Genomic DNA, 26,941 nt, shown 5'->3' with positions numbered 1-26,941 from the left:
TAGCATAATGGCGGAGAGCAGCAGCATTTATGTTTATGCGAAAAATATTTTCTTTTTCTGTGCATTTTATATCTATTTGGTTTGACAAATAAATAGCTGAATAGTCGTGAATCTCTAGCACACATTTTAAGATGCAATGTTAATTTAGAGCTTTTCTTAAATAATGTAGTCGAATATGCTTAACTTCACATCACTTCAGGAACTTTAAAAACTTATATCTGAAACACGATACTAATAAAGTATCACACCACTTAAGATGAATCATGCAATGCATAAAGCTCTCTTGAACATTGTTTGAGTCCTGTTGAGAAAAGTTAAGAGAGTTAAGAGAGAGAACGAATCTCGCCGGATTAACTTTCTATGGTTCTCTACCATGAAGTTATCGGCAGTCTGCTTTTTGAAGTAATAAACCATATTTAAAGCATGATAGATGAGCTTAAGCCTCTTACGACTACGAGCTGTCGATGTGCGGGCAGCATCACAAGCGTTCGAGCCCATCGAATCCATCGTTGCCCCTTAACGCAAGGGGTTGCTTTTACAACATGCAACATACAATGTGTTGAGCATGGGAGAGCTTTAAAATTATCCTTTCTTGTATTTTCTGTACAAGCAAATACATCATGAAAAAAAAACGCTCCCCCTTTGGATACAATACACCCGATAGACAAACCTTTCAAAAACCCTTCCATTACAGTCTACGGTTGCAAAATGAAGATAGATCCAGTTTCGACTGGTTAAAGATGGACCGATGCCGGGATGCGTGGGGAGTAGCACCAGTCCCAGAGCGAGCAAGCCTCTTCACGATGATAGGGCTTGACTGTGATCACACGGTCGCTGCACGGACAGCAACGCCGGCAGGCAGAGCAGATTCAATCCAATCCACCATCTAGGGGGCCAACGTGTACGGGTGGAACTCATCTAGCATCAGGGCGTTCCATTTCATCGTACATATTGTGTAATAATGGAAAATACCCTCGTAACACTATCACCACCGCTTCACCGTTCACCGTGAAGCCATGTCCTGCTAAAACCACTGCCTGCCGGCCTGCCAGTAACAATGGCCGAGTAGGTGGTTGGGAGTTGGGAATTTTATGGTTTAAAAACAAATCTACATATAAATATCGAGTGCACTCTCCATCGGTGCGGAATCGGGCGGCGTATTTCCTTTCCGATGTCGATACCACTCTCGGACGAACGAACGCGCTACACTCGTGCGGCGAGCTATTACCATACTTGGCAACATTTTATCGTTAGTACGGTTTCTTTGGATCGTTTCGCTTCTCCGTGTCCGCGTTGTACGCCAGGGGAAAAGGATTGACTAAACTTTTCACCATGTTTTTTTATGTTTGTTTGGTCTTTCATTCACTTCACAAGTGGCATGAACGGGTGAAGTTAAACGAGGAAAAAAGAGTCGAATGCAAACAAATAAACTGTAATTGCATGAAGTGGTGAATCCAGACGGACGATATGTACAATAGAAATCCACCCGGACAACTGGTCAGATGTTGTGGAAGTTTCGTCAAATTGTATCCGTTTGCTAAGGCGATAAGGTCTTTGTATTATCACATCGTTTAAACCGTCGTCTAAAATTGTTTTTAAATGGTTCCAATAAGACGAACTTCACCATCAAGCTGTGCTTAATAAAAGCAAAAGTTCCAATATGAACAGCATTTTCTATTTGACAACTCACACTAAGAATCTATAAGTTGCAATTCTTTGCTATTTTCTATTTTATTTCAAAATAAATATTGAAAGATTTATTAAACATATGAAAAAGGATCAGAATTTAAAACAAATTTTACATTGTACCAAAATTTAGCACAATCATGACTCACTTAAAACAACAACGAACGACTGTATGCTCCACTTTCAATCGTAACTCCCCGAGGAAACCACTCCATGAAGCCGGCCATAAATGTAACACCCGAAGAAAAAATGCAATTTAAAATTAAAGAACCCTTAAGTCCCTCAAGAGAACCCACAATAACAAACAAAAAAACACCACCCCTAATATGGCACACAAAAAGCAAAAAACACTCTCCAAAACGAAAGTTTTATTCGTTAAAGAATTTAAGCCTGTTGAAAATAACTACCGTAAATGCACTGTTAGCACACAAAGACGCAGCGTCAGAAAGGAAAACCTCCAGCAGGAGAGAAAATCGTTTCCTACTTACAAAACGGTAACCGAAACTTCCGTGTGCCCTTCGATCGAGCGCGCTAAAGAATGGAAAACTTTCCTTTCGGGCTTATTTTTTTATATCTCGCCCGCTCGTTTTTTTTTTTTTGCTTCCTCCAGGGGGTTGAGGGCTTTTTTCTTTCGTGGCACCAAACTTCCTTGTGGCCAGATGCCGGTGTGACTGGAAACAAAGTTAACGAAAAATCAATTTCAAAACCAAACGAAACAACACCCAATCCATTGGTCGATTCAACCGAGTCCGAGTTTTTTTTTTGCCGGAGATTTTTTTTTCTTGCTGTCGGTTTTGTTTGCTGCGTAAACTCCGAGTCAAATTAAACCATAGCACTATTTGTGCTCGCGCCAAAAAGGGCAAGTAATGGTTTGGTGCTCCGGAAGCACCGAAACGGGAACAAACCAACTTTTCGTAAGTGGAACACAGTATTTTGATGCAGGGCAAAAATGAAGGCAAACGAGCAGCAGATAAAGAACCGTACCAAGCAACAAGCCAATTGAGTGAGGAAAATGTTTCCAGTGGCATTTTTGCCACTGAAGGCGTCCGGCCACTGCACACGGTACACTTTTGAACTTTAAAACTTCGAGTGCTGGCTTGAAAGTTTAAAAGGAGGATCTTTGCCGGTCGAAAACATTTACAGAGCATTTAAGTTTATTAAATATATTGGTCGCATGTTGATTTCATGTTGCATTCACCGGAGGCTTTTGACAGAAATTATTTCAAATTAATCCTGCGTGAAATATTTTCCAAAGCACAAGATGAAAGCCAAAATTTGCCAATCGGAAACAACTCCCATTTCAAAGACACAATTAGATGGCAAAAATAAAATTTCGAACCACAAATGGAAAAACATTTCCACGTTTTGCAAACTACTACTTCAAACAATAACGGTGGATTATTTGAACCCGTCTTCAGCGTTGAGCATCGCAAACGTACAATTATTTCAAATTTCGCATCTGTTCGCTTTCCGCTTTGCTTTTTTTTACGCTCCAACCCACATCTCGTTGACACAGAAAACTGCGCGTAAAGTATCGCGTAAAGCTTTTACATTGTAATTAATGTAACACGCTATTTTCATTACGGCGCGTAATTATTGCCTCCCAAAGTGGAACAAATCGGTGCCCTTTCGTTTTGCCAAACAGAGTGCAGATGCAGAAAAAGGGAACAACGAGCACGGCAATGTTCGTTCGTTCGTTCAGTGAAATAATATCCTTTCCAGACGGTGCGAACTACTTTGTACCACCCATTTGTCATACATCGTCGTCAACCTTAGTTTTGCCCACGAGCTCCACGGTGGAACAAACCCATTGTTGTTGATGGTACTTTAAACTTAGCTTCATGAAGGCATGTAACAAAAAACAAAAAGGATGGAAAACTCGTTGTACGGTCACGCTCGTACAAACACACACGAAGCGTTCCGCACGAATGAGTTGAAAATTTATTTTTCACCCAATTGGCTTTTCCTCCTCGAGACATGCAATATAATGAGGGGGGAATTCAACTGCTGTTGATTGCGTTGCTGACCGGACCCGAACACAAAGACCTCGGTCCTTGCCCGTAGATGAACGACTGGACTGGATGAATTACTCTCTCGTTCCTTGCGTTATTTTCGTCTTCTTCTGTTAATGTGTGCCCTCGATTCCTCGCACTCACAAATACGTGGACAATGTGGAAAAATATGTAATAATTTATCTATATATCATGTCAAATGGCTCGACATTTCGACGACCCGCAAAAACGGCACAAAAAAGTGTGGCTGAGTGCACGAGGACGAGGACACTACGGGAAAAATTTTCTATCAATTTTCATATAAAACTCAATGGACTGTGACGTATCATTGCGCCAAGGACATGGCGCAGGGCATGAGCAAACCCACAACACGTGAAAGCATCCCACCGTTCAGTCGGTGTATGCTGACGAACGTGTTACGCTCGATTTCACTCCACTGCTGGCTGTCTGCACAGTGACTGGCATGTCAGTGGTCTTCGCTGGGCGTATTTCCTTTCCCTTCCGACCACGAGATCCATAAGAAGCGGTGGAGATGTGGCCATTACAAAAGTGGAAGTAAATGTAACGAAAATATTCAAGACATCTCTGGGAATGATGCTTGAAAGACGCTGGGAATGATGCTTGAGAGAATCGAGCAGATCAACATAAAAAAGCTGATGTGGATGCTGTTGATCCAGATTTTTCACTGCTTTAAAGCTCGAAATGAGCAAAACCTTCAGGAGCATATTTCGAACAAAGCCATCGTCGTTCGTTAAATTCTTAAAGTCGAAGCTGAAGTCGGAAGCACCTGAATCAGCAGCTGTGTACAGCAACAATGTATTTATTTCTTTTGTGCTAAATTTGAAAGGCATGCGAATCGGATATGCCTTGCGGGGTTTGCCTCCCTTCCCGTGCCGGCAGGATAATCATTGCTGCTGACGTTTGCACGCTCGATTATCGATGAGCCTAGAGGTGATTCAAACACGCACACAACATTGAATACTTCCCTCATGTACCAGCAACGCAGCTCAATTTGTGGTTACGATGGATGAGTATTTCGTTTGTTCACTCTCCTTCTGCGCAACATTTCCCGCTCCATCGGAACCGATAAAAGGACTGGTTATTCGAGTTCGATTACACCCGAAACGGCACACCACAGCTACGTGAGCATCTGGATGTAGTTTAGCATCGCACTAGAGCGAATGTGATCGTCTACCGGTAATCTCTTCGCATCTTTATACATTCCTTTCCTACGGTCATACTTGCTACGTTTGCGTTCCGAAAGTTAAGTTTGCCAGAGGAGCGTTTGGAGGGTTTTTTCTTGTTGTATTTTACAGTTCTTCGCAAACGCAATATGAAAGAAAAGCGAAGTACGTGGTGAAACCCGATGACATCCAATAGGTGATGGAGTAACTATGCTCCCCCCTGTCTGTCCCCGCTGCTTTTTGTCTTCTTCTCTTCACGTGGATATTACTATACTGCACTCTCCCCACACGACTCTGCTAAAGTGAACGCCAGTCCCAAAACCAAACCCCAGCACCAGCGCCATCGTCAAGACGGCCCATCCTCCGAAACCTTTCCCCCCGGGGGAGTGGTTTTTGGATGGGATATTGAATTAGGTAGTAATTTGATTAAAATTTGAAGTACCGCTTCCGCCGACATCCGGTTTCCGGGGAGCCATGCCGTGCCGATAACCGTGGCATTCCTGTGTACGTTCCGAAACCGACCAACGTGGCTCGAACTTCGAACAAGCGCTCACCAACCCCAAACCACCGTTTGGTGCAGAAAACGATGTCGGCGGGTTTTCTTTTTTCTCTCTCTTCTCTCGAGTGTGAGGCAAATTTAATTCCATCAATTGACAGACGGCTAGGAAATGTTCGTTCAACCTTCCATGCAATTTTTATTTGCCTCATCTCTCTCTCTCTCTGCAATCGGTAAAGACGTGAAGCATATTTGTGTCACACGGTTACGACGGCATCCCCGTCTGTGTGATGGGAAATTCTTTACTCTCCCCAGGCAAACAATGCAGCTGGAGGGAATTTTAAAGTCTCTATTTAAGTCTCTATTTAACATTTAAAGTTAAATGAATGAATTGAGGGTGGAAAAATCCACCACAGGGCCGCCTTTAAAGCGTAAAACCCTAGACGGACACGGGTATCATCATGATTAATGTTCATAGCTTATTGATTTTCATGACTTTCCACATTTTACCAACCATCAAAATGCAATGCAACCGTCATCCATCTTGCTTGCTTGGCACAGTGAGGATCTTTTTTTTTCCATAAGCCCATCACCATCTCGTCCAAACTGCCTTCGCGTGAAAGTACCATAAGATGCTTCCCAGGCAAAAAAATAGGATGATTTGGAATCATTTGTTCGCTGTTTGCTGATGTCTTTTTTTTTTGCTGAACCGTAAGAAAAGCACATTGGTGAAAGTTTTAAAACTTTTATCGACTCACAAAGCTTCCTTTCCGCGCGCCTTTCCCTCACTAACCAGCCAGAGCCAGTACGCACTAATGACCCCCCCCCCCCCCCCCACACACGGTGGCCCGGCCGGGGGCGAGGCGGCTAATGGTCTCGTTTGCCACACAGTGCAGTGCGCGAAAGCGATATTAAACGGTACATGAGTTTTAATTTTTCTTTTCCCGTCAATCCTCTTCCACCGTCAACCTGCTGGGGCAGAAAGAAGGAACACGGTCATCTCGTCCGTTTTGGGTAGGTAGTAAAACGTCTTCAACCTTTGTACTACTACCACCCGGTCTCATCAGGGTTTTGTAATGAGGGTACGCAAAAGGCGCAAAGAGAAAAACGGCGAGTATCCTTCATCACAAGTGATGGAGATCGCAAGCAACGCGGCCACACGGACACGCACAGGAAAAATAAAGCAAAAAAAACACAAAGGCCAAGCCTCATCAACTTCGCTAAAGCGCGCTAAACAATATTTGTTTTCCCTACCCCCCCACCGATAATCATGCTCTCCTCCCCATCTCCCTCATCTTTTTGGTCGTAACGATGGGCATCGGCATCTCGCAAATGGCCGTACGAACGATGAGCAAATCAATTTTTCTTTAATAACCTAATTATGTGTACTTTTTAGGGGCTCTTCAATAGCAGTCCCCTCTTACGGAGAAGACACAAGGCAACGGAAAAAAGAAAACGGCCACTAACGAAAACAAAGGCGCAAAAAAATAGGCCACCATGGAGCAAATCTCCACACAAACAGAGATACAAAAAAAAGAGCCACCAACATTCCTTCCTCCTGATGGGAAGATTGGACGGTAAATCGACATCTTAAACACGGGGTCGGTCGGTCGGTCGGTTCGGTGCGCTAACAAAGCATATAGCGGCCCCGGCATAACACAGTCCCCCGTCCCGGGACGAGCGAAACCGCCGATCCGCATAAACTTACCATTTGTCCGGCCGAACACAAACACACCATTAGAGGAACCAACCAACACAAAAAAAAAAGAACACCAGCGAACGTGAGCAACCTTTCACGTTTCACATGAAAAATTCAAAGCCCCGTGCCCCCCCCCCCCGACAAGCTGCCCGAGCTGAATTCCTTCAATTTACTTCTTCTGCCCAATCCGGCGGGAAGCGTCCGGTGGAAAAATGCACAAGACCACCACCGGGCCGCCAGCAAGTGACGCTGATGGGGTCGTTTAAAATTAAACTTTATTTAATCGCTTTCATTATTATTTGAGAAGCTATTTTGGAACTTTGCCAACGAACGGCAGCAGAACGAACCACCGTTAGAAAGCGTACAGACCCAAATCAGTCCAATGTGTGGACCGCTGCTGCTGCATCGTATGGTCGAAAGCCCGGCGCAAAAGGAAACTCGTAAACACTTGGCTCCAATGCATAGGTTGCTCTTGCCATGACGCTCTCTCTCTCTCTCTTCTCTTCTTCCCATTTTTCGACTGCGCCTGGTGTGTGGAATCCCGGTGCCGTTGAGGCGTGAAATCCGGGAAACCCACTACAACCAGCACCGGAACATGCAACATGCGGTTCGTGTTTACTGTTGTTTTTCGTTTTCTTTCCTCCTTCCTCCCTTGCGCTTGCTTCCTTTTTGGCAGCTACCGAAAGCCCTGGTTCAACGTGCAGTAGCACACTTGTGCGCCATCACGGCAAGTGGAAGTTGTATTGCATTATTATTGTTATTAGTACAACTCGTCGCTATCTCGCCGGTTGTGTTTTGCGCCCGCAAGCGCAAACCAATGCTGCCTGTTGCACGGTTTAAACTGGTCGTGATCGCCGAGATCCCGTGGAAGACGACGGGCAGGGTACGGTCATGACAATTTATGAATATTATCATTATATGCACACTGTATGTATGCCGCCCCAGCAGGAGCAGGAGGTTGAGAATTTCGTTGCTTCCACCCAACAGATTAGGCAGGCCATCTAATATATCACCTTTTTTGTTGGTCGTTATTTGTGCAAAACAGTTGTGGTTTTGTAGAACGACCGGATAGTTTGACCGGAGCTTGTTACAGCGGGTTTTGTGCATTGAATGTTGCTGCTAGTAGTGCCGTCACCCAAAAAGTGGGTGACGTGGCACCCGACAATTGGGTGACAGTGTGCGTGTTGGAAGGATTAGTATTAATAATAATAATAATTAGATAATTATTCGATTGGTTGCATTTTCATGGGAAATTATCAATCATTAAATTAATTTGCGTTTATAAATTAATGTGAAATCTTTGAAACTTTGTAGGCAAATATGACAATATGGTTAGAGATCATCCCTCGTTACCAAATTCAATAGTTTCGTTGATTCTTGTTGATGTGGCGATGTCTTTCAAAAACATACCACTTTGAAAACCACTTTAAAATTAATTTTAAAATCATGATCTTTCACCATCTTAAGAAAGTTTTTACTCATTTATTTTGTTTCTTTCTTAAAGAGCCCAAGCCACCCACTCCGATGGTGGTCACCAGGATAGTAAAATGTCAACAAATTTAGCTACATTACATCCCGGCCCCGGCCCGGCATTATACGAGCCTGGGTTACGATAAAGAAATTACGAAACCCCCAGCAGCAGCACCAGCAATCCCTTGATCATATTTGTGCTTTTTCTTAAGTGTTTTTTTCCGCATGCCACAGATATGTCGGCATCCGTTAGTGGTCGGGAAGCAAGCAAACATTTTATTTGTTTTCGGTCTGCACTCCCCCATTCACGGTGTGAAGATGCCGTAAAGATGATGCTGATGTGATACCGGCAGGTGCGCCACCGTGACGATACGCCCGCTCTGTGTACTTCAACGTGGCTGCAATGTTGCAACGTTTCGCTGAAAATGTAACAAGCCCATCGGGAACAGCGCTGCTGCACGTCGGTGGCTCCTCCAACCTGAAGATCCACTTCTGTGATCCTTGAAGCGTAGCTTAGGAGCACCAAACCGAAGGTAGCGATGCCCTGCGATGCCCTGTTGCAACGTCAAAGTTAGCGGTGCAATGTTAAGGAGTGTTCGCCTAGGGGAGCAACCGAAATGCAATGAAACAAACGGCACAGGGACACAGCCAGGCAGCGGCAGAAGCACTCGTCCTTCGGTAAAAGTTTTCCTATCTGTTGATTCTTCCCCCATTTGGTGGCAGTAAGACAGGAATGCTCCACCCCGTTCTAACCACCGTTTCAATCGCAAAAAGGTGCAATGAATAAAATATTGAATGCTTTTGTGTGTCTGTTGAGCCTCGAGTTTTTCACTCACCGCACCTGCACACTTGGCAACTTGTGTGCCAGCCACTCGAGGTGGGTTTGGCCGGCACTAACCCATTCAGTAAATAAAACAAATGAAATAAAATGGTATCCACCACTGGAGTGCAAAGGTGGTGGGTTCCGTTCCGTTCCCGGTACACTCCATGCACGTGCAGGCTCCTAGTGGTGGTGTGTTATTGATGGAATGAAGTTTCAAGTGGATGTGCCGAGTGGCCCCCGGAGTGTGCACATTACACACAGAGGATAACGAATCAACTCAATTCAATTAGGGCCAAAGCTCTTCAATAAAATGTATCGTCTTCTACGGTCTGCCCGCCACCAACCTGGGCTGTCCGCACCACGATGGAAAGGTGGTGCGCCGTATTTTAGCACTGGTTTTTCGTACTTCGTGCCGAATCGATTTCGAAATTCCGCCCCGTCGTAATGGACGGTTTATTTATTGTTTTGAAGAGATTTCCATCGTCCCTTTGCTCTCCGGTGGGTGTGTGTCTGGGCGGGAGATTCGCCATTAAACACTGCTAGTGTTTTATTACTTACTACAATTGAGTTGGGATGGAATTGATTGAAAATTTTCGTATAATGGATTTCAGGAATGCAAACAATTGTCTCTAATATGCTTAAATATTCAAACCACAATAACTGATTTTTCATTTCTACAAAATCCTTTTAAAAGGAGTTTAAAAAAAAACAAGTTAGTAAGTCAATAAATATCTGTCAAATAAATAGACCAATCTTCCCGCAATCAAAAACAATTTTTTATTTCATTTGACGATGCCACAGTCATAAATCATGCCACAACTCCATCCATGCTCCTCCCGGAACTCCCGGGTGAAGCTTTTCAATTTGTCATCAATTAACCCCAAAGTATCCACCACCAGCAGCGCCCAGGCTCCGGAAAGTTCCCAAAGGTGAGCACCCTTGGTGTGCGCCAATTGAATCAATTCCCACCGGGAGTGGTGGTCCTCCCTGTGACCTGCCGACGTTAATCAATAATACTCGGGCTTTCCGTGACCATATTGTGTATTACCGGAATGTCTTTTACCTTTGATGTTGTTGTTGTTCGGCTGCTTACCGACCTCAGAATCGGCATCATTAATAATACCTTTCGGTTTTTTTTTGGGTGACGAAGTGATGACAATCAGCTCAAAGGTGGTGATTTTCGTTCTGGCCTATCATTTTTTTTCTCGCAAATTTTCTATTCCATTCTCTGTGGTTGGTACATAAGCACAATGGAAGGCGGGCATTATCTTTGTTGTTTTCTTTTCCCGCTCATCTCTATTTGCCAACCGAGCTGTGTGATGTTCCTTTTTTTGTGGCACACTGCTACGCTATCGTACGGATCAGTTCCGATTCAATAACGCCCTGCAACATCGCCGCCCGTGCGATGGGAACGGACGATGACGTAGAGCATTTTCTGGGACGGAGGTTCACATTGACTGACGCAAAAGAAAGGTGGCCTAAAACGTGGGTGACCCCCCGAACACCCGAAACCCGATCGTCTTTTGTGGGCACCAGCCAGACAGTTGATGCCAAAGGTTGAGACTTAACAACAGGTTTCCGCATGCCCCAACATTATGCTGGCGCGCGCAACAGTTGATAGTGTGGCGAACGACGTCATCATGCAATGGAAATTCATCAAAAGTCAGGAAGTGAGTCCGGAAATGACTATCACAGTTTAGACGGTGGAACAGTGGAAAAGGGGACAGTCGAGGGGTTTGAAAACTTCATAACGATAGTTTTCTTTTAACGGCCAGTGTGGAAAAAAAGGGTGCACGATTTAGTCGGGCGACGTGACGTGACTAAGTACGACCCTTCTTTGGTAAATTCTCGACACGAAACCACTCAGCCTACTGCGAGCGCCTACGATAAAAGCAGGGGGCACCGCCGTGTGTGCATACGGGACGGCCATTTCTTTCTGCACTTTTGCGTTCGTGTTCGTGGGGCAACATTTTCCACTTTCGCTTCGCCGCCCTCTTAATGGTTACGTTTTGGGGGACACACGATGACGATATCCGTGTCGGCCACTTGACTAGGGGACCGGGGAATACACTCTCTCACACCCGATGGTTGCTTTGTTTTGCTTCCGGTAAACCCTGCAGCAACAGGTGTGTTCAATCTGTAGGCGACCGTTGGTGGGTACGGAGTGATTTAAAATTCCTTCACCATCGGCGAGCAAAGGAAGTTAAAAAACCGTTCGAATGCTATTTATTGAGCGATTGCTATTCGTGGTACGTGGTATAGACAAGGTTTGGAATTTTAAATACTATTTAACGTTGGACTTGGACGGTGGACTTGGCGTAGAATATTGTTTGGTTTGGAACATTTGACATTAACTTCGAAGATGGGAATTTTAGGAAGTTTAATCATTTTTTCGATAATATAAACTCCAAGCTCAAGCAATTCTTAAATATTTTTTTAAAGTAATCTCCAATAAAAATAGAGCATAATCCTGATCTTTAAGATAAACAAAATATGAAAACGTAACAGTAAACATTTTTTTGTTTCGAAAAAATGAATTTTTGATTTGAAAGATTTCATGAAACTTTTCAAGTCTTAAAACACGTTTAAACATCAAATTTGCCATAATCGCTTGCCAGCAGTGTAGCTTTGCGCCGTGTTTCTCATATGTCCGCTCGTATATTATCTTTGTTTTGTGTATGTGTGTTAATGTACTTGTTGTATGTGTGTATGTGTGTGTTATTTTTATGTTTGATGAGCGTGTATCTCTATACCACTTAGCAGTTGTGTTCTATGTTTCCGCGGTATCACCGCCGTACCTGTGTCTCGGTGTGTTGCGCCTTAGATGTCGGACATACATTTTTTGCTCCCTCAAACGGTGCTGTAATTAATCATGTCGGAACCGCACCCAAAAGAGGGCACCCCACTGCTGCTAGGCTCTTTAGCTAAAGGTGTGCCGCCGTGAACAAGAATGTTCGCACACAGTGGCCAACTTCTCCTCGAACGAGACTGTGGCAACTAGCAGCAACGTAAACGCTATCATAGTAATGTTCATTCTTTCGCCGTTTGCCGTTGCTGTTGTTGATGTATTTATCTTAAGCTGCCATCCGGCCCTTGATAGCTGTGCCTCGTGGAATACGCATACGCAACAACAAAAAAAGACTCCCCCGTGGCACCGTGGCACACCAATCGTAATCGCTTTTTCCGTTTGTAACATTTTCCCAGTAAATGCAGTAAAAAATGCTCCATCTAATCCTTGGCCGTTTCGGAATATTAAATGGATATGAATTATGTCGGTTTTGTGCTGTGTGTTGTTTAGCTCCGCTTAATAGGATGATGATTTACGTGTACAGGCGGATAGATGGGGAGCAAGATGAGCCCATTCCCCTTCCACACACACCCACACCCTTTTCTCCCTTCCCGCATCAGCTGGGTGGCGCACCGATGATTTACGTTATTAATCGTGCCACTTTTCCACGTGCCCAATTACGGACATGGCTTCTTTTGCATTCGGCAGGGTGCATCCTCTAGCTTAGTGGTAAAGTTTGCTGACACCGAGAAAGAGAGGCAACTCCGTCGTATGCAGCAAATGGCTGGCCATATGAACCTGCTGAGTCCGTTTGTGTTCAACCAGTTCGGACCGTACGGCGCCTACGCCCAGCAGCAGCAGGCAGCCCTGATGGCGGCCGCAACCGCACAAGGAACGTATATCAATCCCATGGCTGCACTAGCAACACAAATACCTCACGCATTGAACGGTAAGTACCCGGGTCCCGGTACAGTCCTCAGTACGGTGAGGTGACCTCTGACACACATCGATCTCCCTTTTCTCCGCAGGTTCCGGACAGCCAGTAAACGGTGCCATCCCCTCTCTACCGTCGCCCACGATGCCTACCTTCAACATGGCAGCACAAACGCCCAACGGTCAACCGGCCGGTTCGGAGGCTGTGTACACCAACGGAATACCCCAAACCTACCCAGGACGTAAGTACCGCCACAAACGACAAAACGTCCTCCAAAGTTCCCAACAACCTTCCTTCCTGAAACCGAAAAAAAACCCAACCAGAATTTGTCGAATTACAATAATTTATGCAGCTCTTTACGTAGATGCCCTGCACCTGTCGATACCCGCTCAAGGACTTCCGAACGGAGATGCCGCCCTACCGCATGCCGCCTACCCTGGCATCCAGCCGTATCCCGGTGTCGGTAAGTTCTACCAAATCGTTTCTATTCACTGTGTTTCTTAGTGGGCCTTAACCACCTGCCCTACTCTCCCTTACACCCATTACTATCTATCTCTCTCTCTCTCTATTTCTCTCGCTCACACACACACACTATTTTGCTACCTCGTTCCATAATGTCTAGAACTAGTATTTTCACGTAAAATGTCTAAAACCAACCTGCTCCCCTTTATACCTACCTATCCAACCTAAAAAACAAAACAAAACAAAAAACTCATAACCGACCGATTGACCAATGTCCAATGTAATGCTGTACACTCGTGTTGTTGTGTTGTGTTTTTTTGATCGTTATCTGGTTGATTTGACTTTTCTCATTTTTATCGGATGCGCCGTCAGTGGATTACCTTGTTTTTATGTTTCGTAGTATTTTTTCGTTGTTTTTTGTACTTTTCGTAATCTTGTTGCTGGCTTCTATTTATCTAATCGTTGCTCTAATCTGTTGCCAGTTCAGTTTTTGTTTTACTCTTTTTCATTTGTGTTGTTTTTTCTCTTTATACTCTTTGCGAATATTTTTAATATTGTTTATCTTAATTATATTCCTTATTTTAGTCTTACCTTTACGGTATATTTTGGTGACGTTGTTCACTGTTTTTATATACTTTTCATGATGTGTTTTTATCGTTATTGTTAATTCGTTATTATTTTTTTTAATATTCTACCACTGCTATCGACGTTACATTTACCTGTTATTGAAATGTTTCCTCCCTTTTTTGTCTTGTTTATTTACCGTTATTTATATAAGCGCTCCGTGAGTTTTGTCTTCGCCCGTCGTCGTTTCATTGTTTATGTGTCGATGTGTTTTTTCCTGATTATTTAGATATTTCTGTACATGCAATATTCTTAGTCCTTTTTCTATATCACCCATCCCTTACCCGGCACCCCTTCGTTGCGCTAAATTTCTTTACATGGTTACATTTTTTATTTGTTTGTTGTTTTACCTTCCATGCAAAATTATGTGTGTTTTTATTATAAAAGTTCAAATTACGTCACTACCGTCATGAATCATATAACTGGACTCTTTTTTTTAATGCATCACTAAAGAATGTTTAAAATAATAGCAACATTTATAGCAAACAAATTCTCCATCCATACTCAATGATAGCTGCTACAATATGGTTCAACAAAAAAACTCCCCCCACTATTTGAACCAAATGTTTGCTCTGGAAAATGCACATTTTCATTTCATGACACTTGAAAATGGAACAAAAACATTCTCATCTCGGCCGCATCGCACATCAAAAGGGTCCCGAGAGGCAAATGCATGTGTGCCGCTGCCGATGCAGTGCATGATTACATCATTTCAAAAATATGCACACTTGTTTCGGCTCGTGTGTGAGTGTGTCTGTGTATTTATTTTAATTTTACTTTTACTCAAAAACCAATAAAGCACAAGTGCACGGAGGCATAATTGAGAATTAAAAATAGTATGGCATCAACTCATCGCACTCATCCACCGGGACCAAGTGGCGACTGGCAACCCAATGGCGACTGTGGACAGAAAGGGAAAGTGTGAGCCCATTGCAGTGCAGTTAAATAAAGTGATCGTAACGGGCAGGCTAAAGTTAAAAAAGTAACTTGAGAGCAAAGAAAACAAAAACCACACTACCGCTGGCCAGAAAGAGAGAGAACACACCAGTCGGCAGTCGGCGAGTCATGTTTCATTGAAATTATAAACTTTCTCACCCGAAAACAAATAACAAACTTTAATTGCATTTCACTACCATGCACCGGCATCGGATGCGAGGGTGGTTTCGGAGCGCCATGGCAAACGGAGTTCTCATGGGGTTGCACTCGTTGCTATTGAGCTCTCGAACGATGGTTTTTATTCGACTCATCCTTTTTATTGCAACGTTTCTATTTGGTTTGATGTCAGCGAGTTGTGATGGTACTGCTTCCACTCCTCCCCACCTGGACCTGGACCCACGAAGCCCTTCATCACGCCACCGAAGCCGAGTTATCGCATGTTTTGTTTGCATCATCTCTCGGTGGAGGGAACTCGGCAGTCCTCCGGGTGCGGGTGTGTTGTTGTCCTGCTTTTTGTTTACTTTTGCTTAAGCTGCACTCTCCGTTTTCTGTTCGGTGTTTTCTGTACCAAAAGAGCCACCTTTCTCAGGCAGCATCGCTCTCGGTTCGCTACAACTTTGCGACGGTAAATAACAACTTAGTTGCAAATTGCAACACTTTTTTTTTACTACACCCGTTCTCAAACTCACCAAACCGAATTCGGTCATGCGTTGGGTGCGATTTGTTTAGCGTGCAACAGCTCATACCAAGCGCACGGAACAAAACACTTGCGCCAGTTGAGTGAAAAACCCCGCCCCGTACGGCGAGGGACAACAACTTTAGCTTTAGCTAACAAACTCCAAACCGGCGGAACGGCCGGGGGAGTTCCAGTTCGTTACAAAGTTTTGCTCCCCAATGGTGCACAAATTGTCAGTGACATTTAAATGGTGCAAAAATTTGAAACTGTCCCTGCCTGCGTCGGGACAGCCGCTCGTGATTAGTTTTCCCGTTTTCTGCCCAACTGTGCCGTGCGCTACTGGGCGCCTCCATTGTTCACCGTACGGTTGTTGTCCGTCGTCGATGGGTGGCGGGATGGGCTTTGTGTGTGTGTGTGTGTGTTTTCGAGCTGTCGGGGGAAATTTTCGTGAATCTCAATGAGGCGGAAGTAAATTAAATCTGATTTCTGCCTGCCACTTCCGTTTGGCCGCTCGTCGTACCGCTTTGCCGAAAACACAACGGACCAGGCGTCTCCATCGGGAAGTGTCTTGCGGCACCGGGGGACACCCGCGGGTAGGTAGAACACGCTGTCAGTATTGCTTTGATTTGTGGGTGACTTTGCGAGCCACGGTACCGGCACCGGGCAGGAAGTTCACAAACAGCCAAGCACACACTTCCAGCATGCTCGCCAACGGCAGAACCGGATATTGACGGAGAAATTGCTAATAGAATTAAACGCTCGCCGTCCCGTGCGCTTCCGTATAGCCGCCGGTGTTTGAATGTGTTTCGTGCCATCATACCATGCCCGGAGGAAATGTTTATACTAACAGCGCCGCTTCAATCAAGACATCAATGTAGATGGTGACGGCATCAGTTCGGTGGGGGATGAGCGGTGCGAAGTTATTTATGGTGCCATTCTCCGTAGGATCTTTGATGGAGTTTTTGGCGCATATAACTATGCCTGAACCAATGGGTTCAATCATTGTCCGTTCACTAAATGTGTGTGTCTGTACGTGTCAAGTTATGGCAATAAATGTATGCCGTGCCGTTTGCTGTAAAGTTTTGGAACGTTTAAAGTGAAGCGCATTTTGCGCTAGAAGAAGTCCCGCAATTTATCACACTGAAAACAAGATAATCTTTTGTTTTATCGCCGCCTGGAAAACAACTACCGAAATCCAATCATTTTGTGCTGAAAAGGTGAATCAAACAAAAGCAGCACATAAAAAGACAAACGTGGAATCCTCCTTTTTCCGTTGGGTTGGGGTTGGTTGCCGCTCCTTCTTCAAAACAATCAACAGAAAGTTCATCTTTCGTTTTTTTTTTTGTTGTGCGCTTCGTGGCAAAAATGTTGTGTGCCATTTTCTGGTAAGATTTATGCACCGATCCCGTTTTATTATTACTGCCACTAACTTTTGCCGGGGTTGTTTTTTTTTCCTTCTTTTAGTCTCTCTTTCCACCTAAGCCGACTACTCCACCCCCGAGCGTGGAGGGCGGATGTTGGGCCCGAACAAAGAAAACTACCCTTAACGGATTATGAACAGCGAATAGGCCATTGGTCGTGGGTTTAAGTGGATTCTTGGTTTTGGGTGCGAAGGGGTGGAGGTTGGTGGGTAAGGAACTACTACACGCTCCCGCTGTTCAATGGACCAATTTTTGCTGCGCTGTTCATATGGAAACCTACATGGATTCGATTCGTTATGTCGCTCGTTGTTGTTTTTTTCAAGCAATGAATTTTCCCACTTTTTTCCTGCCATTCGGTTCGGATGTTTTGCCACACACACATACAGCGTAACAGTGATCCACCGAGCACCGCAAGGGTTGGTGGGTTTCCTGACGATGAGTTTGGTGTGGAAAATTATGGGCTTGTTATTTTTTTCCTCCTATTTCTGTCGACTCCTTTCGACTCCGTTACTGCCCTTGCGCCCGCGTGGAACGCTTAGGCGGTATGTGTTTTTTGTTTGTCAACCCACGTTTTTCTATCTCTTCCGAAGAAAAGCATGGCTAGGAGCAAAACCAAGCAAAAAAAAAAAGAAACCACGAGGAAAGGCTTTTCGAACAATGGTTACAGCCTGGTGGCTCTGGTGGATTCGTACTTCCAGTGACCTCCACGTGTGTTACGATTCGAGACAAAACCAGAAGCAAAAACAAAAAAAACCAGTCGCCAGTCCACGGAATTTTTCCATTTCATTAAACAATACTTTTAGGCAATTGGTTTTTAGCAGCTTGAATTATGTGACAGTTTTGCCACCCTCGACAATAATCACCAGGCGGTGCCATACACACACACACACACAACAGGCGCCTGTTTGGTGGGGTTGGCCGATAATTTGCAGCTCGGGCGGGCGTGCGATTTGTTTTACCGTTTTGCCGTAAGTTACCCTGATAACGATAAGCCATTTATGGCATTTGCCACTTAGTTTAGACGGTGTGTTGTCTGTTTCTGCTTGGGTGGGACAACAAATTGCCAATAGAGGGTTTTCAGTTTTTAATTCCACCGGTGGAACAATATTTAATATATATTTTTTACGATTATTTCCTTTGTGAGAATTACTCATATGATTCATTTTGGGGTATTTTTAATGATTACCCTAACCTTTTTGGGTGGGGTTTCAACTCCATCTAATGCAAGGACCTGCCATGTTTTCGTTCGCTCATGTGGGTGGCCTAAACCTAATAGAGATTCTTAAGCGTTTTCCTCTTGGAATTCCCTACCGTGTATTTCACTAGAATATTATCTCCAGAATCAATATCATCTGAATTGAATAGTAGGGATCCTTGAATATTTTTCATCCACTTGGCACTTCGCATGTGGCTTTGTCACGAGTCTGGGAATGTTGCCCAAAATTCCTATAAAGCTATGGTAATTTTTTATTTGTTTTAAATCTTCTTTCTACGTGAACAAATGTACAACTATTAAATACAAATAATGTCCACGGCATGTGTGCCATGGTTTTGTTTTATTTTTCGGATTTCTTTAGTTGTAAGCTATCACACTTGTAGAACTACACTGCTACGCTCGTTAGTACCATCTGTTTATCATTTATCACATCAGACGTGTTGCTTACATCAACTTCTTTCCAATACATTCATTTCGTAGCGCTTGTCCCACAGTCCCCCTTCGGTTATGTGTTCCCATTGTTTATCCGCTCTTTCCTTTTAGTTAGTTTTTTTTCTTGTTTCCAAGCTCAAAGTAGTTGTACCAAAGCATTCATAGCATAATACCCTCCCCCCTGACATACTAGGCGTGTTCTATTGCGGTCAATTGCACGGATGGCACCCGTCATGCTTTTGTGTGCCCTGTGCAATTGTCAAGCTTGTCCAGCACACTCTCGTCCCATACAAACGTCCACTCATTCCATTTTCCGATCGATATTTCTACTGTGTGTTGTTGATGTATATTTGTTTTTTTGATTGTAAATTTGTAAATTTAACAGCCTACCCAGCCGTTTATGGACAATTTCCGCAAGCTATACCGCAACCGATTGCCGCCGTTGCACCAGCACAACGCGAAGGTAAGCATCGCCTTCCCACACATCAAACGACCAGAGCAAAAAAACCAAAAAAAAGCAAAAGAGAGAAAAACAATCAAACAAACGTCTGCAACAAGCGTCCCGATTGCGAAACAATTACACTTCCCGCGTTGGTCCAACCAAATTTAAAACCAAAACACCCCAAAAGCGGCTTACAATTCAAACTCCGTGGCAGCAGCAGCAGCAGCACGGAAAGCGGTCAGATAGCTAGACATTGTTTTATCGTTTTGTTGTAATTCTCAATTGCCATCGAATGTGACAATGTTAAACAATTTTTCACCCCCAAGTCTAAGCCATCTGACCGCTTTGCCGTTTTGCGCTTGTTGCGCCATTCCCCACTCCGGCAAAGTGCCACAAATGGCGCACTCGGTTCTGTTGCGCGCTCCTCATTCGCAAGGCAATCAAAGGTGCGATTGTTTCTTCTCCGGTGGAGAACGAACAAACCGGTACCCTTTAACCGGCGCCCACTACTACTGTTTCATCCTGTATGCGATCATCGATGTTTCTCTGTGTGTGTTAATGTTAATGTTGTGTAAAGATGTTTGTGTATGTTGCTGTATGTCTCCATCTGTGTGTTTGTGTTTTTGGTTTTTCCTGTTTTACACTGTTGTTGTTGGTCACCTTTTTTCCGTCACAATTTCTTTTATGAATTTCGACCATTTTCCCCCCTTTATTCTTCCCCATAAGTGTGTTATGTGTTCGGGTCCGGTTTCAGTACTGTACTTGGCCTCCTTTCTGGCCCGCTGGCAAGAGATTCAAACATGGCACAATTGCACACTGTTATTCACACTGTGTGATTGTAATAAAAGTAGCATCGATCTCTACTGCCGCCGCAGCACTGAGCACTGTGAGCAGAAAGCAAGCTGTACTGAGGCCGGTATCCGATCATCGTACGCGGTGTTGTTTAGATATCTCTCGTACCTAGAATACTTAATTCGACAAAGCTCGAAGGCTAATTCGGTGTCCCGCAAGTGGTGTATCTACCGTTGTTCTACCTTTCCTAGCTCTGTACTGCTGCAACCTGTGCACCGATTCAGTGTGGTTGGTTACTGTACGTGTTGCCTTTTTTCCCCACTGGGTGTATATCTCTAGCACGCACTGGTTTAAGCTTGCAGCATATAAACAAAAAAAACATTAAACTATTTAGCATCTAGAACTCTCCTCTGACAATCCCTTGTTTGAAAAAACGCAAAGAAAGTTAAACCACGCTCGGTTGCGTCTCAACCAATAATAACTCCCTATTCTCATACATTAAACTAACCCGTGTGCAATCGGCTGACCTGTTTTCTTTTTTCGTTATTGAGAGAGCCATTGTTTAAACAGACGATAGTAATGCTTTTTATCCCCCTCTCAACAGTCTGCTACCTTGCAGTTGAGCGACTATTATATTCATATATTACAACAAAAAACAAACAAATAAAACAAACAAACATTTCTTTAAGTTTGGTGATGGATTGTTTTAATTTTCTGTAAAGACATGTTAATGTTCCCAGGGTGCTCCATATCGGGCCCGGAAGGTTGCAACCTGTTCATCTACCATCTGCCCCAGGAATTCGGTGACGGTGAGCTGATGCAGATGTTTATGCCCTTCGGAACTGTGATAAGTTCTAAAGTCTTCATCGATCGAGCTACAAATCAGAGTAAATGTTTCGGTAAGTAGCAGGAGCAGGAGCGTCACGTCACTGTCTAACTGTGATTACCAACAGGCTATTAATCCATTTTGGTTCTTCTCCCTCTCTCTGGGATTTTTTTTGTTTGCTTGTCCAGGTTTTGTATCGTTTGACAATCCAGCCAGCGCTCAAGCTGCGATTCAAGCCATGAACGGTTTTCAGATTGGTATGAAAAGACTGAAAGTTCAGCTGAAAAGACCAAAGGATGCGAATAGACCCTATTAACAATCAGAGATTAAAAGCGCTTTAAAGAGTGCTTCTGGTGAGTACTGTTTCTTTTTTCTTCTCAACTATAATATCTCCCTTTTAATCCCAACCCGTTGTCAGAAATGCAAATGAAATGACTGTTTTGTTTTCTCTCTCCTTTCTCTCTCTCTCTCTCTCTATATTGCCACCGTCTTTTCAACTTCTTCCGGAACCTTTGTGGAACGGATCAACACGTACGTATTGCAAATACAGCTGAAGCTTTAAAATATGAAGTTAATCCTTAGACAAATTTAATCTAATATCATCAATTATCAGTGCAGTTATGAATAGAACAAAAAAAAAACAAAACCTACAACCAATCGCTTAAAGTTAAATAATAAACTCACAGACACAACTTAACAAACAAAAACATATGGAAAGGAGCAAAACATTTAAGCTACTCTATATATAAAACAAAAACAAAAAATCCTACATGAAACAAAAAAAAAAAGAACGAACGATTACAAAGCTATACAAACACTGTTGAGTCAGTGACTTTTGTCTTGAAAATAACTATGTACCAACTATACGCGGCTCGTGAGTACAGGACGCAACCCAACCCGGACGTGTGATGGTGACCCGGTGTGGCTCGAAAGTGCTTTTGGTGCTCCCCCCAACACACACACACACATACACAATGGCCGGTATCCAGCAGGAACAGGGAGCGCACCCGAGCGGGGGGACAACCACAAGTGCATCCGACTGGGGACAAGTGCATCCGACTGGGAGCAGCAACAGGATAGTGCAGCAACGCGTCCGGAAGTGGAACTTGTTTTACTTAAAAAATGGAAAAAGTCGGAAGTTAGTCCAAAGTTTGCCAACCAATGTCGTGGTTTATAGGATAGGAGGAGTAAGTAAATTATCTTAATACTTAAGTTTATCTACAATCTAGATAATAATCGAACCTCTCCTTTGAAAAGGGAAGTCAGTTTTTTCCCCCTACCGTAAGTTCATTGCGGAGAAGCGTAAACGAGCTCTAGCGGCGCGCGTCATTGAGCGAGACAATGGGGGCGAGATCGTTTGAATTGAAGTTCAGTAATTTTTTCTCTTGCGCACAGTTTACATTTACATGCATTACGTTACATCTTAACGCAATTAATATAACACACCCACAAAAAAAACACACGGTCAATGCATTATGCGCATGTTATCAAATGCATCTTCGATCCATTAACCAATTCTACAGCAGCTAAACGCTAATAGAGGAATAGAGAAGGGTTTTTTCATGTAAGCTATACACTTTGCTAATTTATGTGCATTCGAAGATTTATGCTAATGATCACTTCTGAGCAAAACAAAAGAAAAACACACACACACACACTCAAACACACACTTTATCGTATCATCACACCGATGGAATTGTAGATAACGGGGTGCGTAAGGCATCTGGTTGATTAACTTGGTTTCTTCTGCTTGTCAAATAATACACCTTAACCTCTTTACAAAACTCTCGCACATAAGTCAGATGCGCATGGTAAAGCAGTGAAATTTTGCATCCAGTAATCAAATCAGTAAACGGACGAATGCTTTGAACCATTAGTTTACACTAATAGTAAATCTATTCTAACCATTAAACGAGTACATTAGTACGTTAGCATTCTCGACCGGAAGGTACAGCTGTCGCAAATTGTTTGGTCTGTTTTTGTCATACGCAGCTATAAAACCAACCAGCTGGAAAATCGAATCATGATAATACTAAGTGAAAGGTGCTTATTCCCGGAACAGTGGAACTATCCCGGCCGGTACAGTTTTGAAAGGCAGGGAGGTGGTGAATATGTTCGCCGGATCGTCTAGGTCTCGTTTAGAGGGTCTCGCTAAGGAATTACGAGAATGACGCTGAAGCTAGAGTCAAAACTAAGCTTGCCTCAAGGTAAACCAAGTAAAATAGTGTTATTTGTTTAGATAGCTACAAGCTCGAACCCAACTAACAAACTGCATGAAAGCTGCAGCGGCACAGGAATTAGTTTTAAAATGGTGCACTTACAAAGTGTGCACCCACAACAGAGTACCCGTTGGCATCAGGCAAACACTCATAAAACAAAAAAAAAACAGGACAACGTAGAGAAGTTGTGCAGAAATATACCCACAGTTTTCTTTCCCACCTTTCAAAAGGCTGTAAAGCTAAATCAAATCAATCGAAATTATTACAGTACGTAAGATCATTCAACAAAACGTTGGGAAAAAAGTTGCGCACCGGACCGGAGTGTGCAATAATGCACAGCCACAGGAACGGTCATTATCAATACCTTTAACCCATCACGTATCAGATGGGATTCATTAGAGCACGCGACTAATTTAGTATAATAGATAGTAATAATTTATCTCTTACTAACTCATACCGTCATGTTCTTCGACGCAGCTAAACTTTGGACCCGGCGCGCGCGCAGTATTGATCGCTTCAACTTTAGGCTGCTTTATCCTCGGCTGCCCTACCCTTACGTTGTTCTGAAAGCTTCTCAATAGTTTCCCCATCTATTGAATGTTATGTAGCCAAAGTTTTACCTAAATACGGAATTTTTGTTACTTCTACTATTTTCCATTGCATTACGATCTAATCGTCACACAAAGTTAGTATTAACGAGAAGCTATGAAACAAAACGAAACGAAACGAAACTATTGTTAGCCCCCAATCCCTTATCCCTTTACCATTATTGGAACTTTAATGGGTAACGTTACCATGCTTTATGCTTTGTTCTAGACCAGTTTTGCATCGTTTTACCTATTACAGTATTAATTTATATTTATGTATAAACAAACAAACTAAAAAACACACATACAAAACGTTCAGTTCCACGTGCGTGCGCAGTTCCACGGCCTCTGCATCAGTCTACCGATGTGTTGAGGCTCGGACAGGAACAGATAGTGTGTGTGTGTGTATCTGAAGATGCATTGCACAACGCGCATATGATTGGGTTTCTGCTCCACCATAAGCTAGTCATTTTGTAGGCTAAGGTTAAAGGTTATATCATACTTAAACAATCTACACACAAGCCCGCCATCGTTGAGAGCTTTGCGTTCGGTAGTTTTGCATCCCTCCAGAGCACTGTTGTACCGCAAACTGCAAGGTACGGTGCCGGAAAGTCTAGTAATCGGATTCCTGCCTAAAGTTTAAAAAATGAAGAATACAAAACCTACACACACACACACACACGCACACACAAACACAAAAATTAGGGAATGTAGTAATAGAGAATTGAACGATTAACTTCACGCATCAAAAGTTTAAGGTAACGGCAAGTTGAGCGCACTTGTTTGTGCGGCGCCAGCGTGTAATATAAAGTAAGAGCAACTCGCATAAGGGAACCTATTCGAATGAGAATCTACAGCTAAGCAAAGCCAAAAAAAGAAAACCAAACATATACACTCGTGTAATGCGTGTCATCAAGGACGGGCACGTGTTTTGATTGACCCCCAGTGCGCGAGTAGCGAGGGTTTTTCATTATTTCTAACACTCAAATCAACAAAACTTTAACATTTGTGCAACATTAATGCTAGATGAAGTGAAGATGACTAGATTTACGCAAGCAACACTAAAACCGAGTGGTGAAAACATACAACACACAAACACACGCGAAAAGAGGTTTAACGGTTACGTAGTGTGGTAATGATTTTCTCTAATGCGAAAACACTCCAATTGTCCAACTCCCCAACATACACCAGTACAAGGACCGCTCGATAGAAGAATAGGTGCGCCAGAGCACCGTTTCGGAACTCATTTCCAGACTGGCTGCAGCAAAGAAGAATTTCTTGTTTGATGATGATTCACAACCATTTTACAAAAACCGGAAACCAAAAGAAAATGTTTTAATTTCATATTCGCACCCTTAACAGTGCATTAGTTTACTATAAAAGATGCTATAAAAATATAATTTTATTTCCTAGCTCTGTTTTTCTGGAATAATTCTGGATGAGAATTTAACCATCAACTACGAGCATTACGGATCTGCATAACGTACCTTCAGGGATGAAACAGTTTTTTTTTTTTTAAAGGTCTCAGTTGCATTGTTTTGTTTGTTTATTTATTTATTTATTATGCTAGTTCAATGTGTTCAACACAAACTCGACCCATATTTATCGAAACTGTTTGCTTTTTCCTTTTTATTTATTTAAACAAATTTTACTTTTCTTGTTTGCAAACACTGCAAGTAGGGTTTTATCGACAGCTACATAGCAAAAACAGAACAACAAACAAACAACACAAAAAAATAAACACAAACACACGCACACACACAAAACTGGAAACATATTATTGTTAGATAAACCAACAAAATGGGCTGTGATTTCAAACGTATGATTTGCAAAACACGACAACCAGAATTAATAAAACCCTACGCAAATACATGCTGCTAAGTGAGCTAAGTTTGGTTTCGAACATTTGAATGGAACGGTTGTTTTGGCTTTACGAAGCAAAGCGCTATGATGGCGCATTTGTCGAATTGGTTCGCCTCTCCCTCTATTGGACGCTTTTATATGCAATGGGTTTGTAATTGTTTTCGGTCAAGCGACTCCATGCGAGGAACTTTCCCATGCGTTTGTCCCTGAAGGTATGGATGAAAACCAAAAGAGAAGGAGAGAGAGAGAGGGCAGTTCCAACTGTGTGGTACCTTAGAGATGGAGACGAAATTAACATTATCACCAAACTCTCATACGCCCGATATCGAAACTAAAACCAATGGTCTTACCTTTGCCAAATTGCGTGGAAAAGATTGCGAGATTATAACAGCAGGAAGAGCAGATTTAACAAAAAAACACAAAGTTACCGAATCGGTAACGCTTTACCGATAGTAGACAAATTTGAACCGCGTGTGCACACAACCTGTACATAGATGTAGAATCGATGCAGCCATTTTTTCTCTCTCTACTCAACTTATATAAACATTATAACTGCAACAAAAAAAAACACACACACATCGACCCCCATTTTCCCCACCTCATATCCCAAAAGCATGCCCATAAAAACCTCCATTAGCATACCTAGCAAAGTCTAAACTTATACGACAGCCATTATAGCAGCAAAACCAAACCCTCCTGCCCCAGTCCCACAGGAACGCGGTACGATGGATGCGTCACTATGCATTGAAAGCCATATCAGTTATTGAAACTTAAAGTTTCATTTTCAAATGCTAGTAAAAGGATGAGGTGGCCAACAACACCACCGCACATGGTAAAACGTATCTTACCAGAGCCATATACACTTGCCCAGCGGGAGATTATTGCGAGAAGCAGGAGAAGAAGGGCCACATTGGCGAAGCAAAACACATCCTGACGACACATACACTCGCACTGCGTACTGAACACCACTTTACTGCTGCTAGTATAAAATGGAACCACTAAAATGGTCCACTCGAACTTCGAACCAAAGGTGAATAAAACATTTAAAAAAATACATGAAAAAAGCGCGCCCACATTATAGCAACCAAAAAAAAAAACAAACAAAGAACAAGTAAAACAAGACTAGTCAAATAATTATTAAAAGCAAACAAATAACAAAACATCCAGTGAATCCACACATATAAGCTACTTGAACAGAATATAAACAAAAAAAAACATACACACACACAAACAAACACACACAACAAATGAATGAATGAACAAAAAAAAATGGACTACAGCCCAACGAACGTGAACCCACCTTCTTCGAGAGAAAAAACTGTGAAACTTTTCCGTCAGGTTTGATTTTTCTCT

At 43.1% G+C, this 26,941-nt stretch overlaps 1 protein-coding gene across 14 annotated transcripts in view; it reads left to right on the top strand.

Moving 5' to 3' along the window:
• LOC128305387 (CUGBP Elav-like family member 4) overlaps positions 1-22,520 on the top strand; it is a 326,349-nt gene extending 303,829 nt beyond the window's left edge. For 8 of the 14 annotated variants that reach the window (XM_053042798.1, XM_053042806.1, XM_053042802.1 and 5 more), the window contains 7 exons: positions 12,867-13,107; positions 13,187-13,333; positions 13,457-13,555; positions 19,245-19,322; positions 20,816-20,992; positions 21,108-21,272; positions 21,470-22,520. In XM_053042798.1, coding sequence (XP_052898758.1) covers positions 12,867-13,107; positions 13,187-13,333; positions 13,457-13,555; positions 19,245-19,322; positions 20,816-20,992; positions 21,108-21,235 — 870 coding nt within the window. In that variant the 3' untranslated portion in view covers positions 21,236-21,272; positions 21,470-22,520. The remainder of the gene's footprint in view (positions 1-12,866; positions 13,108-13,186; positions 13,334-13,456; positions 13,556-19,244; positions 19,323-20,815; positions 20,993-21,107; positions 21,273-21,469) is intronic. The other 6 variants (XM_053042799.1, XM_053042807.1, XM_053042805.1 and 3 more) reach the window with 3 other exon arrangements.
• The last annotated feature ends 4,421 nt before the right edge of the window (positions 22,521-26,941 follow it).

This window comes from Anopheles moucheti, chromosome 3 (assembly GCF_943734755.1).
Source record: "Anopheles moucheti chromosome 3, idAnoMoucSN_F20_07, whole genome shotgun sequence".
NCBI lineage: Eukaryota > Metazoa > Arthropoda > Insecta > Diptera > Culicidae > Anopheles > Anopheles moucheti.
Note: the sequence above shows the minus strand (reverse complement) of the source record. Positions and strands in the feature narration are given on the sequence as shown.